The sequence below is a fragment of the Papio anubis genome, chromosome 14 (genome assembly GCF_008728515.1).
Source record: "Papio anubis isolate 15944 chromosome 14, Panubis1.0, whole genome shotgun sequence".
NCBI lineage: Eukaryota > Metazoa > Chordata > Mammalia > Primates > Cercopithecidae > Papio > Papio anubis.
In genome coordinates this window covers 69,336,801-69,361,496 of record NC_044989.1, presented here as the reverse complement: position 1 = coordinate 69,361,496, position 24,696 = coordinate 69,336,801, and the positions used below count along the sequence as shown (strand labels likewise).

The 24,696-nt window shown below is 41.1% G+C and overlaps 1 protein-coding gene across 3 annotated transcripts in view; it reads right to left on the bottom strand.

Moving 5' to 3' along the window:
* Nucleotides 1-21,688, bottom strand: part of ANTXR1 (ANTXR cell adhesion molecule 1) — a 237,863-nt gene extending 216,175 nt beyond the window's left edge. The window contains exon 1 of one of the 3 annotated variants that reach the window (XM_021924899.2): nt 21,124-21,688. In XM_021924899.2, coding sequence (XP_021780591.2) covers nt 21,124-21,275 — 152 coding nt within the window. In that variant the 5' untranslated portion in view covers nt 21,276-21,688. The remainder of the gene's footprint in view (nt 1-21,123) is intronic. The other 2 variants (XM_009184349.4, XM_009184350.4) reach the window with 2 other exon arrangements.
* Between the last annotated feature and the right edge of the window lie 3,008 nt (nt 21,689-24,696).

Genomic DNA, 24,696 nt, shown 5'->3' with positions numbered 1-24,696 from the left:
TGGCTATGGCGTCCTGATACCATCTTCAGATAGTATGGCCCACCCAGCCATTATCACCAAAGTTGCAGTTGGAAATTAAAACCTTCTAAGCCCAAATGTAAATAGTACTAGAAAATGTTCCACTGAACTCTGTTGTAGAATTTTTTTTCCAGAATTGTCTTTAACACGTAACTACTGGGCAAACTATAGTCACAGAGAGCTGCAGTGCCACGTGCTACAAATCAGAGGATATAAAAAGTCCCTAATTTTGACTCCATTAAATCCTAACTCAAATGCAGTTCTAGCCCCTGAAGGCTATCATAGGTCAGCTTGGTCTCAGGATGACACAGAGGCTCCAGGCCCCTTCCTGGGATTTTGTGCCTCTGTTTCACTGCACAAATCTCAGCAGAATTTGGAATTCAAGTAGCCTCCCAGGAATTCTGCTTGAAGACAGTCTTACAGAGTTCTGTGCTTGAAGATTCTTTCAATACACTTGGGTCCACTCAAAACCAGAGTCAATGCCCTCCCACACTATCATCTGACTTGGCCGTGGAGAAGGGTTCGCCAGACCATGGGGAGGGAAAGCCACCAGTCTTCACTGCTAGTCCCAGAAGGTTGCTGCTGAAAGCAGTTCCAGAGTGTCTTACTTATTTTTGTTTTTCTATGCTCTCTCTTGTGTTTAGAACATGATAAGAAGTCAAGAAATTTTTGTGACATTGCACTTACTGTGTGTTCCCAGTGCAGGATTCTGCATGGAACCTGACACTGCCCTCAGATTATTGTTCAGTTACTTCCAAGGGCCTAATATGCAAAGAGTAGAGGCAAAATAAGAACTCCAAATCTCATTCTAACTTGTTTTCTGAAGTACATGCTTTTCTGTTTATGTGAGTTTCCAAACCTCCCTGTGGTTAAGCTCCTTAGAAAACACAGGCTCTTTCCATTAGCCACACATACAACCAGAGTCAGAAAGAATCGAGTTGGCCAAATTGAGTTTAAATTACCCTCCCTTCTTTTGAACACAGATTAGAATAGAATAAAAGGGAAAAAGAAAGTTTGCAGTTGGAACCATCACCAAGGAGTCTTTTAATCCTGGAAGAGCAGAGCAGCTCTAAGGATGGAAATTATAAAACTGCCAATTTCTACTTGTCCTTAGCCCCACCCAGTTGAAGTCACTGATGTCCTCAGCGACCCACTTGGGTCCCCTGCCAATCCTGGAAGGATACAGATATGTTCGGCAGCTTCAAGCGCATGTAAGTGGGACTCACACTTAGTTCTGCTGTCAAAGACCCTGCGTTCATTTGCTGTTGTGCTCCCTTCCCAGCTTCTTCCAAGGAAAAGAGTGCACTTCAGAAAACAAGTCAGAATGAGATTTGGAGTTCTTATTTTGCTTCTACTCTTTGCATATTAGACCCTTGGAAGTAACTGAACAATAATCTGAGGTCAATGCCTTCCTCTTCTTCCTCCTAGCCTTGCCCTCTCCTCTGACTGCCTGGAGTCTTAAACCTGGCCCAGGCCTTCAGGCTTTGTCCTCCTATTACTGTTTCGAGTCACAGCCATGCCTCCCTCTTGCTCAAAAAGCTTGACCTTGACCTTGCCTCCACTCCAACTTCATTAGACACTGATACAGACCCAAACTTAATCACTGAACACTGTACTTTGAGTTGGCGACGCCCACCTTGCTCCTGTCTGTGTCGCAGGGACCCCAGCACAGGGTGTCCGGCGCCACTCGACTGACTTGTGATGGAATGTCCCGTTAGTATATCTAACTGATGCCTATGGACAGAATGGAACTTATTAGTGATTTGGGAAAGCAATTTCATGGGACATTGCCAACATTAAAAAAATAGAATAAAATATAAATACCAGAATATGCTGCATACAGTAACAAAAAGAATGTAATGTGTAACTTTTGTTCAATTACACATAAGTATTGTATATGTACTGTGTCAAGATGTAAAATGTATTTTTCTTGTGGATCATGATCAAAAAGGTATTACAGCAAAATATGTACTCCTTTCAACTCCACTCTGCCTTTTTCAACAGGCACATGCACACACACACACAACACATGCACACCAGGAGAACCCTAAAAACATCTTCTAATATCAACTATTGGTACTTTTGGTGCAGATTCAACACAAAAGCACTGTTGTTAAGAATACAGACGATGGGTTAGTAACCCAAAAGGTATTTCCCATAATTGAAATGCACAGCTGCGGCTCCGTTTCTCATACTCGCCAGATTCACAGAGATGAAGCCACAGTAGCCACTTTGCATCCCCCAGAAAGATCAAAGGGGGATGGGTCAACATCGTCGAGTGAGAGTGGCTGCGGATGATGTCACTTGGGAGGAAGTGACTCAGAATGAGGGCACCAAGGGAGAGGGTTTACAAATATTGTATCACAAAAGCAGCAGGTCCATTGTTGGAAATTTTGCGGAGGTGGGTAGCGAGGAGGGAAAGACAAACAAAAGGAAGAAAATAAAAATCACCCATTATCCCACAGCTCAGATAGAACCATTGCCTTCACTGCAGTGATTCTACTTTCAGACTTCCCGAAGCATCTTCACTTTGTGTATTTACAGGTTATGGTCTCTGCTCTTTTCACTTAATGTCATTATAGTTATGAACACATTTTAATTTCATTCACTAATCCTTCCCAGCATCACTTGTAACATCTGCATTTTTTCCACTTTATAACTTGTATAATTATAACTTTATAATAGGTATAATTCCTTTTTGTACATTGAGTTGCTTCTACTTTTTCACATGACAAAATAATTCTGATGAATAATTTTTAACAATATCTTTACATACATAATGGGGGTAATATTTTGAATTTTTTACTGTGCTTTTCTCTTTAGCAACTGCACGGAAAGTGACCCAACACACCCTGGTCAGTCGGAGACATCCATCTGGGAGGAGCCACACTGGAGCAGTGGGGGATTCTGTTTTTCCAGCAGTGATGCAGAAAGGGGGAAAAAGTTAATATTTGAAATTCAAAATATGATTTTTGCAGCAAGACAACTGGTTTGGAAGCAAGACTTTGTCAAAGAGAGATTTTCTAAATTCCTTTAGCAGTTAAAGAACCAAACTTGGAGGATTAAGATCACAATATAAGGAGGACATAATTTCCTCTTGTGTCATTTGGTGAAGAAATCCATGCCTTAGGGTAGGCAGTACAGCAGAGGGACAGAAAGCCCTTTGCTATCTGAGGATTATGAAAAGAAAAGAGAGAGGGAGGGACAGATGCTAAGAATGAGGGGTTCATGTTTGGCTCTCCAGGAGCCAATTACCCTACAGACTGTCCCCACATCAAAGTAATTAGACTGTGCAGTGAGGGTGGGCAGAGGAAGGACAAACTGATTTCATTATTGTTTTAATTTGGATGTATTTAACTATAAGCCATAATTTTTTCACATTTATGATTCATTTTTCTTTGTATCAGTTAAGATAAGTTACATAACTTGCAGAACCTGGGGTAAAATGAAAATGCAGTGTCTCTTGTTCAAAACTTATGAAATTCAAGATGGCAAGATGGCCCTTAAACCAAGGGCCAGGCCCTTTGAAATGACAGGCCCTGGGTGACTGACTGAACAGGTCCCATGCCCATGAAGCTGACCCTAGTCTCAATATTCTTGGCCCATTTTTTATTCAGTTGCAAATGTTTTCTTAGTCCAGGGGTGGGCAAGCTTTTTCTGTGAAGGGCCAGACAGTAAATATTTCAGGCTCTGGGGGCCATGTGGTCTCCGTGGCAACTACTCAACTCTGCTTTTTGTAGCACAAAAGCAGCTATTGACGGTACATGAACAAAGTGAATGTGGCTGTACTACAATAAAATTTTATTTACAAAAACAGGCTGCAGGCCATAGTTTGCCAACCTATGTCCCAGACAATCACTTTCTTTCAGACTTGTTTTTTTCTAAATTTCTATATTCACTGTCATGTCTTTCTCATGACAAGATAATATACAAATCTGTATTTTTTTTCCTGACAGCTGAAGTTTTGGTGTACTTTGCTATTCATTTCCTGTTATTTATTGCTGATAATGCAGACTGGAAAAATTGTGCCTTGGGAGATATATGGAGGCATTCTTTGTGACCTAATAAATATTTCATGGGCATTTGAAGGGAAAGTTTATTCACTGTAGGGTATAGGGTTCAAAATATATTTATTAAATCAACCTCATTAATGATGATTTATAGCCCCTATATCCTTGAATGCTTAAGTATTCAGAGATGTCTTTCAGATTCTGCTGAGATATGGCTTTCATCTTCAGCCATCAAAAAAATTGGAGTTATCATAAACATTTCTCAAATATTGAAGCCCTGTTGCATTCCTAGGATAAATTTTACTTGGTCTTAGGATATTATTCTTTTACTATACTGTTAGTTTTTTTAAAAAATGTATTTAATTTAAAATTTAAAGTTTTTATTCAGAAGTTGGTGGGAAGTTTTGTGTATGAAGGTATGATATTTGGTAGGTACGGATATTAGATATATGCTAGCTTCATAAAGTGAATTGAGAAACTTATTTTTTCCTGCTGTCTGTACACTAGTATTGAAATTTTCTGTTCCTTGAAGATGTGACAGAACTTTCTATGAAACCAACTGGTCCAAAATCTAAGGACTCTTTCACAGAAACAAATCCATCTCCTTCAAATACCCAGATTCTACTGGTGAGGGAAAGGCAACATTTGAAAGACTGAGCTTTTTACCTAAAGGGATTTTTAAAAATCACCACAATGGACTATTATCACAACTTGGGTTCAAAATTTATGGATTTCTCTCCCTTCTGCTACCCAGAAGGTGGACTTAGAAGGAAGAAAAGGGGAGTTTGGGAGCTAAGAATAAACTGCGTCTTCTTGCATATGTAAATGTAATATGAGTGATTTTTGCTACCATGCATAAAAATTTTACATTTTTCATTTTCTCTGTTGACAATCCATTCTTTCAGTTTTATATTTTGCTACAAAGTCTCACTGATGGCCTTATTATAACTTCTTAACTTTTCTAGAACCATTCCTTCTGTTTCTTTTATGCCATGTCTTTTTCTTAAACATTTTTTCATATATATTTTCCATTTTGATGTCAATATTTTCAGGTAATTTTTTCAGTAACTAAGTAATACAATTTTAAAATGTGTATCATTTTAAAGCCTGGCTAAGGAATTTTAAAATCACATTTCACTCAAGACCTTATAACTATTGAGCTTTTTTTGAACATCTAATGTTGTAGAGTAAAAAAACTAATGCCAGTCTGAATCTCACTTTCTTTTTTGTTGAGCCTATTTTTTTTTTCTTTGTTGGAAGAATGTAGACTTTTCTATTCTTACATTTTAAGAAATTATCGAAGATTGTACGAATTGTAGACCATTTTAAAAAACTAATTAGGCTGAGTATTTTACCTAAATCTTCCAAATCTAAAGACTCCAATCTTTCTGCAGCTCAGGAAAATTATCTTCCTTTTATTATTATTTTTTATTGTATCTCTTTCCCCAGAATTCTTATTTGTGTGTGTGTGTGTGTGTGTGTGTGTGTGTGCGCGTGTGTATACGATATTAGATATCCTGGACCTAGTCTTTGTATTACTTTTCTCTTTTCTCATTATTTTATTTTATTTGAGACAGGGTCTTGCTCTGTTGCCCAGGCTGAAGTGTAGTGGTGTGAACTTGGCTCACTGCAATCTCCGCCTCCTGGGTTCAAGCAATTCTTGTGCCTTAGTCTCCTGAGTAGCTGGGACTGCAGGCACGTGCCACCAAGCCTGGCTAATTATTTTTGTATTTTTAGTAGCGACAGAGGGGTCTCAACATGTTGCCCAGGCTGGTCTCGAACCCCTGACCTCAGGTAATCTGCCCGCCTTGGCTTTCCAAAGTGCTGGGATTACAGGTGTGAGCCACCGCACCTGGCCTCTTTTCTCGTAATTTTAATCTCTGTATCCTTTCAGCTTAAGTTCTGAGGAATTTTCTCAAACTGTCCTCTGATGAACTGAATCTATTTTTATTTTTTTTGCAATATTCAGTGTGGTGGTCATTATTTCTAATGGATTTCAATATTCAGAAACAGTGTACTTTTCCCCCAATGTTTCTTATTTTCAGCTTGTTCCTTTCTCATGACAGACTGCTTTTGTCTGTTGATGCAATATTATTTCAAAATTTATTGAAAATACTATTTAGACATATATTTGCTTAAATTGATTCAATGGTCATTTCCACTTCTTTTGTGTAATAACTATTATATTTTATTTTTTAAAACTTTGATTCACATTTCAGATAATTTCCTGAAGAAAATTATCCCACTCCCCTTTCAAGAAGAATCTATATGTATCTGAAAATGCTTTTTTATTTTTTTCATGTGTAAGTGACATCTTGGCTGGGTATAACATTTTAGTTGATAAATCCATCAAAATTTGTTCATCAAAAATTTTATCCATCATAAAAGATTAATTGTGTCAATCAAAATTCACCATTTTATGTTCAGAGCCTTCGCAGGTACCATATGTTTTCTTCCCACTTCTAAAGTTCTTCTTTTGTCTTTTAAATTAAAGATTTTCACCAGGAAATGTCTAAGTATTAGTGTCTTTTAATGAATAATTAATTGAGATTATCACTTGATGAGCCTACTCAATCTGCATTTTCAAATTTTTCTTAAGTCAGAAGAGTTTTCTTCTATTAAAGCATTGAAATTTTCTTCTAGACTATACTTTAGCAATGCAGTTATTTGGTCCTTCGAATAGCTATTTTTTCCATTCATTATTTATCATTTTATCATTCATCATTTTCTTCTTACTGCATTTTCCTCCTCAAATTATGAGAATTCCTTAAACATGCCTGCATCATTTATTTCATTTTCTGCATTGTCAGTTCTGCTCTTTACCGCTTCTTTGGTGACTTGAAATTTTTCCACATTATTTTATATTTCCTTAACTGTTCTAGGTCCCTAATCTTCTCATTTCGTATTTTATCTCCTGTTTCACAAATTTACTGTTTTATTTAACTTAATTGAAGTCATATGGTGCTACAATTGACCTTTCCTTTTTTCGCTACTGAACATGCTTTCCATAAATACATTATACTTCTACCTCAGGAATTTTGTTTAATCACTTATCTTAAGGTGCTAAAGTTTTGTAGGCCCTAGTTTCATCCTTGAATGTGGAAAGGTATAACTTGGCTTGGCATTTGCTTCCAAAATAACTTACACATACACACACTTGCATCATCTCACACTTATAAACTTCTCAAAGGAATTAATCTGGTGAAAAGGAGTTAGTCTTGATGGCTAAAGTAAGCTCATGTTGTTGTCCATCAGCTAGGGGAGAGTGGGGAATGGAATCAACCCCAGTCATTTCCACAAAGGAACTTCACCTCTGCAAGGTTTGTCTGCTTGTTTTGGACACAGTTACATCATTCCAGCTTGCCACATGTAGGGGCTGTTTTGGCCTGGCCTCTACTTCAGGTTTGCATTGTGCTGTACCTGGTGGCCTCATTCTTGATCCCTAGTACATCTACATAATTAAACACAAAACTCTGCTGTTTTCCTGGAGGCTCACGATCTAGTGGGAGGACTCAGCAGTGCTGGACAGGATCACAGTCATGGAGGTGCCTGGTTTTCATAGGCATCTCTTGTGGCTTGGTTTCCCCGTTGACTCCCACAGAGCAGCTGCCTCTGCATGATGCTGATGCCCAACGGCAACAGGGCTCCAAGGAGATGGTTCTCATCTCTCTCAGGTCCCCACTGGACTGCAAACTCACTTCTAGATCTGGGATTATTCTAGGGGCTCCTCACAGATCTTTCTCTGCATATTTTTTTACAATTTGGCAACAGAGTTGAGAGTAGACCCTGGCTTGACCTCTTTCATACTCAGTCCATCTGCTTTATTTCTAGTGAATTTCTAACGCATGTGTTGCATGTCAGTGTCAACGCTCTTAGTCTCTGGACCTGATGCAGCATCTCCTAGACACTTTCTTCGACTTTTTCTTTTGGGAGATGGGACAGTTTTAGATGACAGAGGGGGAAGGAATGAGGGAGAAGCTAAACATTTATGCTCCAGATCTTTTTCTGAGGTCATAAACTTGCTTTCTCATCTCCTGTTAAGACTCTCAGCTCATTTTTAGTTTCAGCTCTTATGATGCCCCAAAACAGCACTTTCAAAAGTCACCAATGCCCTTATTTCTGCTAAAGTATATGGCTTTTTTTCAGTTCTCATCTTGCTGGGCCTACTTATAGTATGCCACTTATTGATCAGCAAACTGATATTTGAGTGCCTCGTTGGTCCTTTGGAGTCTATATAAAGATGAATAATTATGACACTTGACATTTACTGAGCACTTACTAAGCAGCAGGCATTGTGCTGGGCACCTTACATTCATTGCCACTTAATAATGACAGCTAGCATTTCCAGTATGGCCACCGCTGTTCTGAGCACAACCTTATGTGACACATACTATTATTATCTCCCTTTTTCCAGGTGAGGAAACTGAGTTCATAGAGAGGTTAAACAGCTTACTCAAGGACATACAGCTAGTATGTAGTAGGGCTGAGATTTGAACCCAAGCGGTCTAGACTCAGAGTCCATGTTGAAGTCCATGCTTGTCCAAACACTATGCTCATAAAGTCTTTCTGGGTTTAACCCTGTGCTCTTAACCATTAGGCAACACTGCCTCCCCATGGAAGGGTCAGGAAATGTACAATTACAGTTCAAAGTGTTAGGTGCTAAGATAGTGAAAGGTATTAAAGAACTTCCGCTAATTGTTATGGGAATTTGGGAGTGAGGATTCCAGAAAATACTTAAAATTAGAGCACTTAAATGGAAGCAGGAGTGCTGAAATGGCTGCCCATTTTAATGGAACAAAGTGCGCAAGGTGCTTTACCTGTTTGACCTTCAATCCCCTTTCCTTTTGATACTGTCTTTTACAACAGTTAATAATCAGGATGACCATATAATTTAAAATCCAAACTGAGACATTTTTGAGAGTAAAAGAAGACATTCATAATTATGCTGGGACAACAAGCATAGACCAGGTCTGTCCTGGGCAAATTAGGATGTTTGGTCACTCTGTTAACAATGAGTTTTAATGTTTATTTACGCTTAGTGTTGTCTAATAGCATCTGAAGTTTCATTTTACCTTGTATTGTTTATTATTGTGACTGGTGTACAGTTACAATTAGGATTCTTCACTTTTCTGTTATTTGCTATAGAATTCTTATTTGCTATATAATTTCTGCAAACCTGGAATCTGCATTATTTTTAATGTCAAGAGTGGTGGTAGGGGGACTATGATTCTCATCACAATCCATTTGCAATCAAGATATTGGGAAAGCCATCTTCCAGGAGGTCCCTACAGGTATTTATTAATTAGGGCTGCATATCATTAAGCATCAGGGGAAAATCAGGTCAGGTCACTGGATGAAACCCCAGAGGACAAACACTAAGGGTTTTTCCTCTCCATCTCTTGAAAATGGACCACTCTATGGCTTGTCATACAATATGAGTTGTTATGGGGTTAGAAGATTCTGAATAAGGAAGGAACTTTGAATGAAGAAATAACATAGAAAAGTGATTGTTCTTCTTCTTATTTTTTCTTACCACAGGGAGCCCACAGCTAGTAATAGGAGGGGACCATGTACTAGTAATCATCTCAAAGGATAAATGGGCAAGCATCACCTAGTAAAGATGTGTGTGGTGGTAAAGGGCATTACAGCTAAAGGCAAGAGAGGGCAAGGATTAGTTTGGGGAACTATGCAGCACAGTTTTTTGAAAATCAAAAAGATGTGGGATATGGTAAGATATGAAGTTTTGGAAATGCATAGTGACCTGAGCAATAAAGGTCTTGGACACTTTGCTGAAGAGTTTACACTTTATCCTGAAAGAGCTTTGGAGATGTCTAAGGCGTAAGAGGTGAGAGTTAGGGAAGATGGTATCAATATTAGATTTGTGTTCTAAAAAGATCAATTTTAGAATTGATTGTCAAGAATACAAGGTGGGGAGAGCGGTAAAGAAAGGAAGCAAAGAGACCAATTTAGAGAATATTTCACTGGAACTGGGTGAAAATGGTGAATGCCTGAGCTAGGACAATGACAAGGTAGAGAACAAGGTCAACCCGGGAGAGATATGGCAGTGGATATTGTCAGGCTTGAGTGTGAACAACAGATTACCCTCATATCTCTGGCTTAAGTAGCTAGACTTATAGTGCCACCATTCACCAAGACCATACATTGAGGAGGAGATGATTTCAGGGGAAAACATCTGAATGATCACCCCTTCCCCCACATTGAAATTCTGTCCCTCCTTGCCTCACTAATACAATTCTTTGCTGGTTCTCTGACTGTTCTGCTTCTTCTCAGTTCTGTTTAGTGGATTTTCTTCTCTTGCCCAGACAATTCCTGTTAGCAATTCCTTTGGGTTGGACCTTGGCCATCTTCCTCTTCAAACTCCACCTCTTCTTGGCATTTTAAAATCCTGATATTATCTTGATATTATTTATTATCCATACCTGCATTTTCAACTATTACCCTTGGGCTTACAACAGTCAAGTTTTTATTTTCAGCTCCAGGGTATCAAGCCAATTGCCTACTCAACATCTCCACGCACATGCCCTACATATTCAGACTCAGCATGTCCACACCAACTTCTCTTTCCTTCTGATGCCTGCTCCTTACTGTTGCAACCCTTCCCTCTCCCATTCACTCACAGCCAATGGCTCATCCAATCCTGCTGATCCTTAATACAAAAGAACCCCCAATCTCATTTATTATTTTTTTCCTTCATTCCCACTGCAAACATAGATGATAGATATGTATTTCTAAAACACATACATAAGCTTGACACTTTTGTCCTTAGAAAACTTTAATCTCATAACCTATTCCTGATGGAACAAAATCCAAACTCTTTCCAGATTATTTCCCTGTCACATTCATATCACAAAGAGTATGTGTTAGTTTGCTTTCCTAAATGTTGCCTTTTTCTTTACTTTGTCACCTGACAAAATCCTGATCAACTTCCAAGCTCTAGATTCAAAGTCACCTCCTTCCTCTCATCTCAACCAAAAGTAAATTATTTCACTGTTTCCCCATCTCTTCTACAAAACTATGAGCTCCTTAAGAACTGGTACTTGTTTTAGGCATTTTGTGATTCCAGAAGTCTAGCACAGCTTGATAAATATTGAATTGATACATTCCTTATCCTAGCCAGGCAGTCCTGCTTGGAATCTATGGAGGTATCTTTTGTTAGAGGACCATATTTTCTTTCTCCAGGGGTAATTGTTAACACCACCACCACCATGACCACTGCCATCATCATCATTATCATCATCATCACCTCCACCTCCACCATCATCACCATATCACCATCACTGTCATCACTACCACCACCATCACTATCATCACTACTACCATTATCATTATCACTATCACTGTCACCACCACCACCATCACCATTATCCTTATCACCATCACCATCATCATCTTAATCACAACTGTCAACATCACCATAATCACCACTATCACTATCACCATCACCACCATCACCATCATCCTTATCATCACGTCCACCTCCACCACCATAACCATCACCATCACCATCTATCGTCTCAGCACTCATGTGCCAAATGATTAAAGGTTTTAATCTTTACCACACTTTTGTGAGACAGACATTTTAATGCCTATTTGATTAACAATACTGAAGTTCAGAGAGGCTAAATAATTTTCCCAAGGTCACAATGCTTGGTGAAGCGTTGAGCTGATATTTAAAGCTGCTGATGCCTGATTCCAAAGTTGGCCTTCTTAAGCGCTGTGTTAAGCATTCCCGTGAGGCACATTTCATGTAGGGACACTTACGAGAAAGGAAGCAAAGGAGTGTCCTGGCTAGTAAATATCATGGCTTAAATGTATATGTACACACAGCAGGACCTGGCAACACCGAAGGGCAAAACATGGCCTCTCAGTGACCTTTGCTCTTCTGCCTTCATATTGTATGTGGCTTCTTCTGCCACCATCCAAAATAAGAGCACTGCCTGTAGCCCAGCTACAAGGTGTGCGCTGCCTCAGCTATATCCTCACCATAAAGCCATAAGCATGAGCCATCATTATGGGGCAGCTTTTCTTGTCTCTCTGTTCAGTCTTACGACTCACTGAGGGAGGGACCTGAATCAGAATCAACTGAGAAGCTTTTCCAGAATACACATGTCCTCCTCAACCCTCTGAAGTAGTGATCTGGCCCTTGGTTGAGAACCACTAGTTTAGTATATTCATTCCCAAGGTCTACAATTTCCACTGGAGGTCTTATCATGGAAGCCTCCCAATTTCTTCCTTCAGATAAATGCCCAGATGTGGTTCTTGGGTGCTTGGAATCAACATCAATGGCATGCCCTGCTCTGCCCTGCCTTCTTTCAGTCAGGAGTTCTCAACCAAGGTAGTACCAACCTTAGAAATAAGTAGAGAGGCTGTCATGTATTGGGCATCGCAATGAACAGAAAGGCTAATGGTATTTAGAAAGCAAGGAGGAGGAAAGATAAAGCAACCTACAGTCCATTACAGGGAAACACTGTCCCATCAAAAATGCCAGCAGCACCCTCATTGAGAAGCACAAGTTGGAGCCCAGATACTCTTGATTCAAACTCAGAATCAGCCCCTGCAGTGTACAGGCATCCTCTGAGCTCTGCTGCTGCAGTGGTCTGTGTTCCATGGGCTGCTGTCTTTCCCCAGCCTTTCAAATTCCCTCATATTCCATAAACTATGGAAAAAGAGAGTTTTGTCTTTCAAATATATTCATGTAACACTTAGGTGGCAGGAGAGCATGTCTAATCTCCATTTCCACTTTCCATTTGATCTAATTTAATCCCCCGCCCACCTCACTGAATGTTTCACCTAAAGTATGGGGAGAATGTGGAAGGGAGGAAAAGAGAAGGAGCTACCATTGCCTCTTGGGCACATTTGAAACATCACGTCTGACAGTAATTCTAGGTTGGTGAATGCTGTATATCCAAGACATGGCTCAAAACTGACCTTTCTCCAGAAGCCTTATCTCTTTATTCTCTCTCAATGGCTACTTCTTTCTTGCTTATTCAAGCCAAAGCAAATTATAATTATAGGTTTTCAGTAGAAGCTTTTATTGTCCACCCATATCTGGCTTTTCCTTTCATCTAGGCACATGGAGGATTATTCTTCAAGTCTTTTTCCATAGAGTGAGGCTATCTGACCAGTTCTGACCAATGGGCTGTGAGTAGAAGGACACACATCACTGCTGGCTGGAGCATTTCATGGCCAGCCAGACATCGTCTAGCATTCTCGTCCCTCGCAGCCCTGATGGTGGCAGGAGGTATCAGGAAGCCGTCTCCACCAGCCTGGCTCCCAGAACCATCACCATAAGAAGAGCCCTGCTGACTCCTATCAGACATGTAGTATATGCAGAGAATAAAACTTTGTTGTTTTGTGTGACTGAGATTCAGGGGTTATTTGTTACCACAGCATAACCTGACCTACCTTGATTGATTCAATGTTCTTTTGCATATTTAGATTTTTTTTTTTTTTAATCTTTGTGCATAGATCATGAGTCAGAGGGGCTTGGGTTTGAGGCTTAGTTTCACCACTCAGAGTGACCTTGGGTAACCTCTCTAAACCTCGGTCTCCTCATGTGTGAAATAGTAATGATGACTGTACAGACCTTCTGGAGGTTATAAACACTAAACAAGATCATACAGGCAAAGTGTTTACTATAGTGTCTGGCAGGTAGCAAGGGCTCAGTAAATGTTACTTCTTATTTCTTATTGATCTAAAATTGACTTTACTTGGCCTCTTTCCCAAATCCTCATTGAAGTCTTTAGCTTTGGCTGCCTGGAGTCCTTCTAACACTTTTCTCCATAAAAACCTGGTAGCCTGGGACTTCTTTCTGTTTATTTTGCATTCCTTGCACCTCCCATGGCAGGACATTGCTTGCAGTAGGCGTTGTTTTATCCACGCCTGTACTGGAATACACGCTTGTGATCAAAACTGAGTACGTCATCTATGCCAAATGAACGGAAGAAATCTGCTGAGTCAAATTGGAGAAATCTAATTAGTTTTTCCCTATGAATCTGACGTGTCTGAAAAACATGTCAACAAATGTTCAAATATTCTCTTTGTCTTTTATTGCAGAGTAATCAGTGGGAGAGGCGAGATCCAGTCTCTTGGCCGCATACCAAACACAGACACGCGTTCTAAATTAGCATAGAGCAAATCCCATTTGCATTTATATTACAGCCAAGTCTCCCTAATTGATCCCAGAATTTGTTTCTGGACCACGAGGAGTCCTTTAGCATTTGGACACAATTACAGGTTATCTTGGGACAGGTGCCTTCCTCCAACGCTCCTTGACACTGAGTTTAACCAGGTCTCCACAGCTAAATAAAGCAGAGGTAGTTACTTGGCTGACCCACACAGAAACACAAAACAAAACAAAACAGTTTTGCCATATTTATTTTTATTTTTGACCCATATGTCAAACCATCCAGTTTGCAGGCAGTCCTACCAACTATTGCCTGGCCTGAAAGGCCCTCTCCAAATGTGGAACTTAATTGGAGGAGCATTTAAAACCAAGCATTAAGTCCACCTCAGTACAAAAATAATAATAATAAAAGAAATTCCTGGTCCCAATAACCATTTTTCTGATGCCCTTTAAAATTATTATTTTAAAAGATAGTGTGGCAATTCCTCAAAGACCTAAAGACAAAAATATCATTCGACCCACCAATCCCATTACTGGGTATATACCCAAAATAATATAAATTGTTCTATTATAAAGACACATGTATGCATATGTTCACTGCAGCATTATTCACAATAGCAAAGGCATGAAATCAACCTAAATGTCCATTAATGATAGACTGGACAAAGAAAATGTGGTACATATACACCATGGCATTCTATGCAGCTATAAAGAAGGAGATGATGTCCTTTGCAGGAACAAAGATGGAGCCAGAGGCCATTATCCTTAGAAAACTAATGCATGAACATAAAACCAAATACCACATGTTCTCACTTATAAGTGGGTGCTAAACGATGAGAACACAGGGACACACAGAGGTGGGGCCTATCGGAGGGTGGAAGGTGAAAGGACGGAGAAGTTCAGGAAAAATAACTAATGGGTACTAGGTTTAATACCTGGGTGATGAAATAATCTGTACAACAAAACTGCATGACATACTCTTATGTAATTTCTTTTTTAAAAATCTTTTAAGTTCAGGGGTACATATGCAGAATGTGCAGGTTTGTATGTACCCCTGAACTTAAAAGTTGAGAAAAAGAAATTAGAGTATGACATGAGAAAAGAGGAGATAAAGTTGTTATTTGCAGATTATATGATTATATGATTATATAAGAAAACCCAAGAGAATCAACTAGGAAATTATTTGAAACAGTAAAATAATTCACAACAAAATCAACACAGATAGTTGTACTCTTTATATGTCTAAGAGAAAATAAGTTAAAAATTAAAATGGAAGAAAATTTCCCATTACAATAACCAAAATGATCAAATACTTAGGAATGAAATTAACAATACATATACAAGGTTTATGTGAATTAAAATCCAAAAGCATATAAAATATCTTGTAGCATCTTCAAGGTGCCTTCTATTGAACTCTTTGCTTTCCTTATTCAGAGTCAATTTTGCAGACACTAAGCCATCTTCCAATGTATTTCTGAAAATAAGCTACATCTGTGTGTTTTAGCATATTTACAGACTTCGTTTCCCTTTTCCATCAGATTCAGTCTGAACAAATTACTAATTTATCATAATCAAAAGTCCTGAACACACCTTAAAGTCTGACTCATTGAATAACCCTCCAGATCTCTGGAGCATTTCTCTGGATTGCAGGTAGTTGGAGTTCCTGATACTTTCCATCAACTACAGCTGATTTAACAGCAAAGCAGTAGCTCCTCAGTTAAGTAACCTTAATCACCTTATGCACCATGATTTACTGAAACTCTGATGCAGGGATTTTGCATTCCTGGAATCTACCCAGTTCCTCTAGTTGTATTGCCATGTGCTTCTCATTATGGCCCAATTGTACAGAGAAGATGAGTGGAAAGAGCTGGTCTGGGAGTCAAGGGCAGATACTGTCCTGGCTCTGTGGTGATCTAATCCTAGGTCCTTGGGCAAGTCACTTAACCCAGTGGACCGAACAAAGGTTTTCTTATCTTCAAATTAGGGACAGTCGTGCTTGCTCTACCTAACAAACAAGGTTGTCTTTGGGACCCTTGTGAGAGAGCATGAGTCTGCAAGACTCAGACAAGTTCCCAATCCAGTATTTCTTTTGTAAGTTAGTAGTTGGGAACTCAGAAGACATTTTCCCAGAAAAAAGCCAATACTATACCTGGTGGTGAAGTTTCCAGTCTAATGCTACAAAAATCTGTCTGATGATCCTGTCCCTGGAGTACAACATATAATAGTGGTCTTGCAAATCAGCACCACCAGGGCATCAACCAGTTGTGGGTGCTGTGGTTGGAACTCTGGGGGAGTGGCAACACGGAGTCCCTTTGTACAGTGGAAGAAAGAGAAAATTGGTGCCGAAGAGAAGGGAAGTGGCAGGCGGAGTCGGAGGTCTTATGGGGAAGGAGCACACGGTGAGCCTGTGGGGGGCCTTTAGACACATATGGATTTATTAGGTGCAGAAAATGAATGACAGGCAGTGGCTTTGGAAAGTCCTATAAATAAAGCTGCTCAGCGTTTACTCCTGCCTTCCAGCCCACTATCTCCACTTCTGCTCTCTTTCCCACATTCTATTTTTGAAGTCTTCAGGGCACACATAACATAGCCAGCCACTTGAGATTCATGATGCAGAATCCACTTTCTCCATTCAAGTGACTAAATAGCTCCATGTAAAATAGGCCAATACGTAATACATAAACATACATGTAATAACAGAGGGTCAGGGGGTGCTGTGAGAGAGGGAAGGTACAGTTATGTCTGTGGGTTGGTCAAATGGGTGCATTCATCTTGGAATATCCCCCGGAAGACTTAAAAGAGGCTAGCTGCGTCTTTGCTTTTTGTTGAACAGAGCCTTCCAAATCTAACTTTTCAAATCCCTGATTGAATTCCCAGCAATCTACTTTTCCTGACTATAACCAGAAAAGCATGTTTAAGTGAACGTGAAATTCCATCAGTATAAAGCCTTGCGCAGCCCAGTCCATCAGCCCAGTCACCAAAGCCACTAATAATGCCCTATTGTGTTACTGTGGTATTTTCTAGGTTATCATTATGAAGTCTTTGCTCCTGGTTGAGAAAACATGACGTTCCATTAAATGTATAATCTGGGTTCCCTCCAGGCCAGAGACGCAGCTTGCTTAAAGCTGAAATGAGCTAAGATTTAATGTCATGGAAAAGAGAACCAGCTGCAGGGGAAAAGGAGTTGCAGGGACTGGGAGAAGAATGGTGGATTCAGTTCCCCATGACCCCTTGGTTTCAGACTATAGACAGTGTCTTGCTAGCCAGAGGATCTAAGAAGCCCAAGGAAAAATGAGTCAGCATTTTTTCACTTTCCACTCTGGCTGTGGTTGGGTGCTGGACAGCACTGTGTGAGGAGGTTCTTTCTAGGACAGAAGATCATGTCTTTGGCGACCACCCAGGGGTCTGTTTGCCACCACTGCCTTTTGGCCCATCCCCCAGCTCTGGGCTCATCAATCTCATAAACTAGCCTGGATCGAGATGGTAAGCTGTTGGTGTGTGCACTAGCGCACCAAGTTCTAGCAAGTTTTTCATTCAGCACAAAAATATCCTTCTCTTCCAGCAATAGAACAGCTAAAGGAAGTCAGAGGAATCCTCCTGAATGTCTGTAAAGGTCTCCCCACCATTTCTTTTCCTGGAGCATTTTTAGGTCCCCAGGGTGCTTCAAAGAATCCTGTGGTGCACTTAGACATTTACTCCAGGATTAATATAAAAGCAGCAGCATTCTTTATAATAGCAAGGGGCTTGGAAGTCAGCACGCTGGTTAGACTTGATGTGATTTTTAAAACCAATTCAAAATAACTTATTCTTGTTGAATATAAAAGTAATATATGTTCATTACAGAAAAATTAAGAAAAACATGTAAACAAAATTTAAAATTCTACCTGCTAGAGACAAATAGTACTGTCATATTGGTAAATAGAGACATACACATGTATGTGTTTAACTTTTTAAACAGGTGGAATCATAACACGGATGACGTCTTGTAATTGCATTTTCATCTAAAAGTATATAGTATATTAAGAATTACATATTTCTCCTAAAATAGCTTACAAGCTTGTATAACATGCAATGCAGGTTCAATACTATGCATATATCATATCTTAGTAAATCCCCTGCTGTTAGACACATGTAATCCTCAGCTTTTTATTATAAACAGCACCTCCGTAAACATACATGTAGGTACTTCTTTGTGACTATTTGGATTTTTTTCTTTAGGACATGAAATTGCTGGATGGAAAGGTAGACCCCTCATTTTTAAAAAGCATTTGATACATGTTGCCAAGTTATCTTCTTGTCTGCTATACACTATGGTAGCCACATGTGGCTATTAAAGTTCAAATTAGTTAAACTTATATAAAATTAAAAATTCACTTCCTTAATCGCACTAGCTACATTTCAAGTGCTCGAGTCACATGTGGCTAGTAGCTACTGTATTGAACTGCACAGATATAGAACTTTTCCATCAACCTAGAAAGTTCTACTGGACAGCGCAAGTCTAGAAAGACTGCACCAATTTACATTTTCCCTAGTAAGATATGACACTGCCTACCTCCCACAAATTGGCCAATACTGAATATTGTAATTTTTAAAAAGTTTTTGTCAACCTAACAAAAATTATATATTTTTTTTCATTTCTTTGATTAATAATGACCTTTTTGGTTCATTTATTGACTCATATTTTTTTCTCTTGTGAATTATGCATTTAGGCTATTTCCTATTGGGATTTTGCTTTTATTGCTTTTTATATGTGAAAATCAATCTTAAGAGAGTGATTTATGTGGCAATAGTTATTGCAACTTCTTATGCTTTTCATGGCTTATTTTTCATTTATAGAAGTTTAATTTTTAATATATTCAAATCTCTCTTTATTTTCCTTTATGGTTTCTTCCTTGTCATGTTTTAAAAGCTCTAAACCTAAGATTACAGTAATATTCATCTAAATTATCTTCTAGTTCTTTGATCATTACATTCTAAATATTTAGATTTTCAATCTTTCTGAAATTTATTTTTGCGTATGGTTTGTAAAGTATAAATCTAACCTTTTTCTTTCTCCATGTTATCAATCACTTGTCCAGGAACCATTTTTTAAAAAAAATTAATGAATCATTATATACTGATTTGAAATTCCACTAAATGTTTACATGTACTTGGATCTACACGTATTTGTCTTTTTAGATTTTCCACTCTATCCACCTATTCTTTGGCCTTTACCATCCTGTTTTTATTAATTTACATTATAATACATTTTAATATTTGGAGAGAGAGTATGGCTTCATTATTCTTTTCCGAAAATGTTTCAGCTCTTTCTACCTGTTTTTTTTTTTTTTTTTGCTAAGATAAGCCTAGAATCATTTTGTTAAATTCTTATCATCAAACTCTTTCAGAACTTTGACTGAAAAGTTGAATTCAATTTCTAAATTAATTTGGGGAAAACTGGTTATCTCTACAGTATCCATATCTCTCTAGTATCTCTACAGTTATCCATTCAGAGACATGGGGATTCTGTCCCCCGCTCTTTTTTTTTTCAGATTTTCCTGAATATCATTCCGAATTGGCTTTTTAAAAAAGCACAAAGGAGGAGCACCTCCGACTGTTTTCAGACACTGTCTCTGAGTCTGTGAGCTGGTCCTCCCAGCCACTAGAAGTAACAAAAGAAATTCCATTCCTTAGCACTGGAGCATATTTTCAGTATCCACCTTCTCATAAATCTGCAGAAAAGAAATCTCACTTTTCATCCAAAGAATCTGGAGTTCAAAACAGCCTTTACGGAAAAATCAAACTCCAGGGGCAACTGCAAAGCACATTTGGTGTCCAGCTAGCCAGCTTATTTTGCAGGACTCTTTTTCCAACTCCTAAATACTTTCCAGTCTGTGAAATCCATCTCCCTACCACTGTAACAGCAAAGCGCCTCTCCTGGCACTGGAGAGCTCACTCAGTTTTAATGAGCACGGATCTTCTGTGAGGGGCTTTTTATCGTTGAAGCTGGTTTTCAGCAGATAGCATGAAGCTTCTTTGGGTAACTGTGGCTTGGCAGACTTATGGGGATTTGGGAAGTGCTTCATTGGTCAGAATTCAGCTCTCCCTTGAGCAAATCCTAAAGCCTAATCACTATCCTTTTTTTTTTGCAAGGAAACCAGGGCTCCTGCACCTCCCTGGTAGCCCACCAGTCAAATGGTCAAGAGCTTGAATTCACCTACATCTGGGGTTCTCGAGTCGAAGGGGAGGGACATTTGGCAATGACTGGAGGCATTTTTAGTTGTCACCGCTAATACAGTAGGAGTGGGGGGCGGGGGATGTTACTGGCATCCAGTGGGCAGAGGACAAGGATGCTGCTAAACATCCTACAACGCACAGGACAGCCCCCACCACAAAGAATTACCAGGCTTCAGTCTCAGAAGTGCCAAGGTTAAGAAACCCTGCCTTTCAATTTCACTCAGTGCCCGGTGAGAAGTATGCATTATATGATTAGGAGCAAAGATAATGCCTTCCGTGGGACAGCATTTCAAAACAAAACAAAACAAAACAAAAAATGCGACAGTTGGCTTTAAAATGCCCAAGCCTCTAACTTTAGGAGCGCCTGTGCCTGCAAGTTCTGTCTTTGGTAAGCAAGCCTTTCCCATCAACACGGGAGGGAGTCTCAGAAACTCAGCAAGACAATAGCAGCCTCCAAGCCCCTTGCATGCTCCTGGGACACAGAAAGCAAGACAGAAAAGTCTGTCCCCTTCCCAGCAAGCGGCGTCGCCTCGGCTGCGAGCTCTGGAGCCGAGGCTGGGAGGAGCGCGCACCAACAAAGGCGCAGCACTCCGCCGCCGCCTGCCGCGCGGTCCCTCTGCGCCCCTGGAGATGCGCGCCTGTCCCCAGGCGACCCTGTCAACGAGCCCGGCCAGGGGCGAAAGCGTCCTCGCCCGCTTAGCCTGGGGTGTGGGGACAACTCGCGGCACTTACTTGTCCAAAATGAAGTACAGGTCAAATCCGCCGTAGCAGGCTGGACCCCCATCCTCCCGGCGTCCCCCTTGCCCGGCGCAGATGAGCGCCAGAGTGGCCAAAGAGAGCCACTGGAAGCCGATGCCGAGGGCTCTCCGCTCCGCCGTGGCCATGGCCCGCAGCCCGGGGAGAGCAGGGTCCGCTCCTTCCCACGCTCCGCGAACTCGCCGCGACCCTCAGGGACGCGCCATCCGCGGGCCCCTCCTCGCGGGTCCTTTATTCCCCCTCGCTCCCTCGCAACTCCCCGGAAGCAATTGTCTGGAGGAGTTCAAGGTTTTCCCTCTGGTTTCCGCTCCGATGCTGTTTCTGGGTTTCGGGTTTCAAGGATCCCAATCCTGTCCTCCGCTTCTTGAAAGGGGAGGGCTGTCTCGGGCCGGGGCCGCCTGGCCGCTCCCGAGGCCGCGCCGAGGTTTTGCAATGGAAGGAGTTCTGTCCCGACGGTTCTTTGTCCCAGATTTTAAATATGATGGGGTGGGTTTTCAAATTGTTCTTGGTGGGGGGAATGCTTTGCCTTCTCTCCTTCCTCTCTGCCCCCCTTTCTCGTTCTTACGGGGAAGAGAGTTCAAAGGCTGCCACCTTGTGGACAAAAGCGGCGAAAGCACGTGTGGGACCCGCGGGAGTGCGGCGGGGGCGCTTCCAGGCTTCGCGTGTAAATCTCCTTGTCCTTACCATTCTCATGTGAGCTGTGCATGTTTTCTTACTCCTTCCTTCTTCCCACGCACTTTCCCTTTCTGTTTCCATGACCGCCTCTCCATTCTCTCTAGTCAGTCCTTCTATCCCTTCTTTTCCTTTCCTATCCTGCATCTTTTGATAAGGTCACTAAACATTGGATGAGAACTTGTTTCCTCCAAGCACGGTGACTCCGACTCCCCAGGCTAGGACCTTTGCAAACAAGCCATTGTGCAGACGACTAGGGGAAAACGGGGCCTTTGTCGTCTGAGTCATCAGAGTGACCTTACATGGTCTTAGCCTGGACCATAAAAGAGACTGTTGGGGTCCGGTCTGAAAGCAGCACAAACAGCCCTACAGAGTGTGGTACTCAGGGCTGCTCCCGGCAAGGAACAGCTGAGCCTTCTAAATTGCCACCATCTGCATCTTTTAGAGATTCTGTGATAATAGTTCTTCTTTTCAGCCTGTCAACTTTGACTTTTTCTCTCTATGTTTGATTTAGGATGAAGGAAGTAAACAGCTTACAAGAGTAGAGATGGTCCAAGCAGTTTGTAATTGGCAGGGAAGTTCTGTGCTAGCCTCTGTAAATTGGAGAATCAGCCTCTGAGCCCCAGTTCCGAGTGGTACCCCAGGTCTAGCTTCCTATTGTCTTCTACTCTGGGAGCCCACAGTGCATATGCATATACTGTTTTCCCAGGATTCTTCCTCTACACACACATCTTCCCCTCCACTTGTGTGCCCCCCAGACCCTTACACCTCAATGTGACAGTCCATGGTGGTTTCCCCCAACATGTGTACCATGGAATCCTAGTGTCTTGGAATGCTCCACTAACCAATAATCATGTTGTCAAATCAGTCTTGAAGACTTGTCGTGCCTAGCACTGACCTGCCTCCAAAATGAACCCAGTGTTTCTCACCTCCTGGAATTCACACACCTTCCACCTTGGGTGAGATTGACCTGTGAGTAATTAATAAGATGGTGTGTGGCTTCTGAGGACAAGCCATGAGAGATGTTGTGGTTTTTCTCTTCTCTCTTGGATCACTCACTGTAGGAGAGCCCACTGCCATATGGTGAGAACATGCAAGCAGCCCCAAGGAGGGGTCCATGTGGTAAGGAACTGAGATCCCTGCTGGCAGCCAACACCACTTTGCCAACGTTGTGAGTGACCCATCTTGGACATAGGTCCCTGAGCTCCTGTGAAGCCTTCAGCTGACTGCAGCCCTGTCTGACATCTTGACTGCAACCTCCCAAGAGACCCCAAACCAGAACCACCCAGCTAAGCCATTCTCTGATTCCTGACCCACAGAAATAAGCTAATTTTTATTAGTATTTTAAGTCTGTAAGTTTGGGGGCAATTTTAAATGTAACAAAAGATCACTAATATATGCCTAGTATCATATTAAAGCCCTCAGAATTTCTGTAGGAAAAAAAAATTGCTGAACTGTGTTTCCCAGACTTACTTGACCTGAAACTTGTTTCATAGGTAACATGTATTAAGCCCATACTTTGGGAATTATTGCTCTCAGGAAAAAATAATTGGAGGGAGATTAAAATACCCTAACCATCCAAGTCTTCCTCTTCCGTATCTTCTTTCTCCTCAAAGGATTGAAAACCCATGCTGACCCCATTGCAGCTCGATTACTGGAAAGACAGTGAGGAAATCTATAGAAATCTGATGGGTAAGGGAAAGCGGAAACAGTGGCCAGAGCTGGTGAGAGAAGACAAGGGATATGACAATGTGATGGAGAGAGTGTTTATGGGATTGGCAAGGAATAGGAAAGGGCTTGAATGTGGAAAGCGGGTAGAGGGGCGGGAGGAATCAGGAAAGTATTAAGAATGTCTTCTCTCACCCTCATGCCCCCAGGGCCGTCTCAGGTTGTTTAGAGTTTAGGTGACAGAGGAATGTGTTGAGAGCTTTACAGGCAAAATAGTTTAGGAAATTACCCCGGAAGGAAGCAGGAGATGTCCTGATAGAGCTCTTCAAAGTTAGAGACACCATTATCCAAGATAGATGAGGGCATAGTTCTTCCAGGGGTGGGAGGAGAGAGGATATTCCGTGGGAAACAAAGTCATGGGGAAGGGGAGAGAGAGTAAGAGGCACCTCTGGACAAAGATGGTATTTTCCAGGGCAGACAGTCAGTGAGAGGAATTCAGATACTTGAGTGTCCCAGTGTCTCTGCCTTTCTTCCAGGATTCTAGAAAGAAGTCCATCTCTAGATCTTAAAGTGACTCTACGCTTCTCTCCCTCCAGCCCAAGGAAATCCATTCCAGGCTGCCTCTTCTACCTAGAAGGCTTTGCGCCAGCCTCACTCACTGTAGGGAGGTGTCCTCCAAATATTCCCGTGAAGTGAGCTTAAAGTTGAGCTACAGAGATACGGTTATTCGCAAGGAGGGTTTAAATATGACAAAGATGCCCGTAGTCTATAACAGTGGTAAATGAAGCCTCTTCTGTGATCCTAGCATGTTCACTCAGTGGGGGACATTGTCAGGTGTTATAAATTGGCAACAACTTTTGCCTTGGTTTGTTTGGCTGTAGTGGCCTCATAATTAGTGCTTGTAGAGAAATGGGAGAGGTGGGTCAGTCACTACAGGCTAGACGGGGGCTTGGGGACAGTCTTGATGGGTTCCTGCTAGCATTTTCCAGAATGATTTTACAACTCAGAGACATCTAAATGTCAAGGTCTTCCTACCCAAATGTTACCATCCTCTTGAGGTAATTCTCAGTGTTCTGACTTGGTTGGGGTGTCCTGGTTCCTAATGCTCTCCAAGGACTCCAGTGTTCTGTAAGAGGTGGATCAGCCTTTTCAAGACCTATAGAGATAGATACATGAGGTTTGCAAGGGACTCTTCTGCTTCTGTAATTC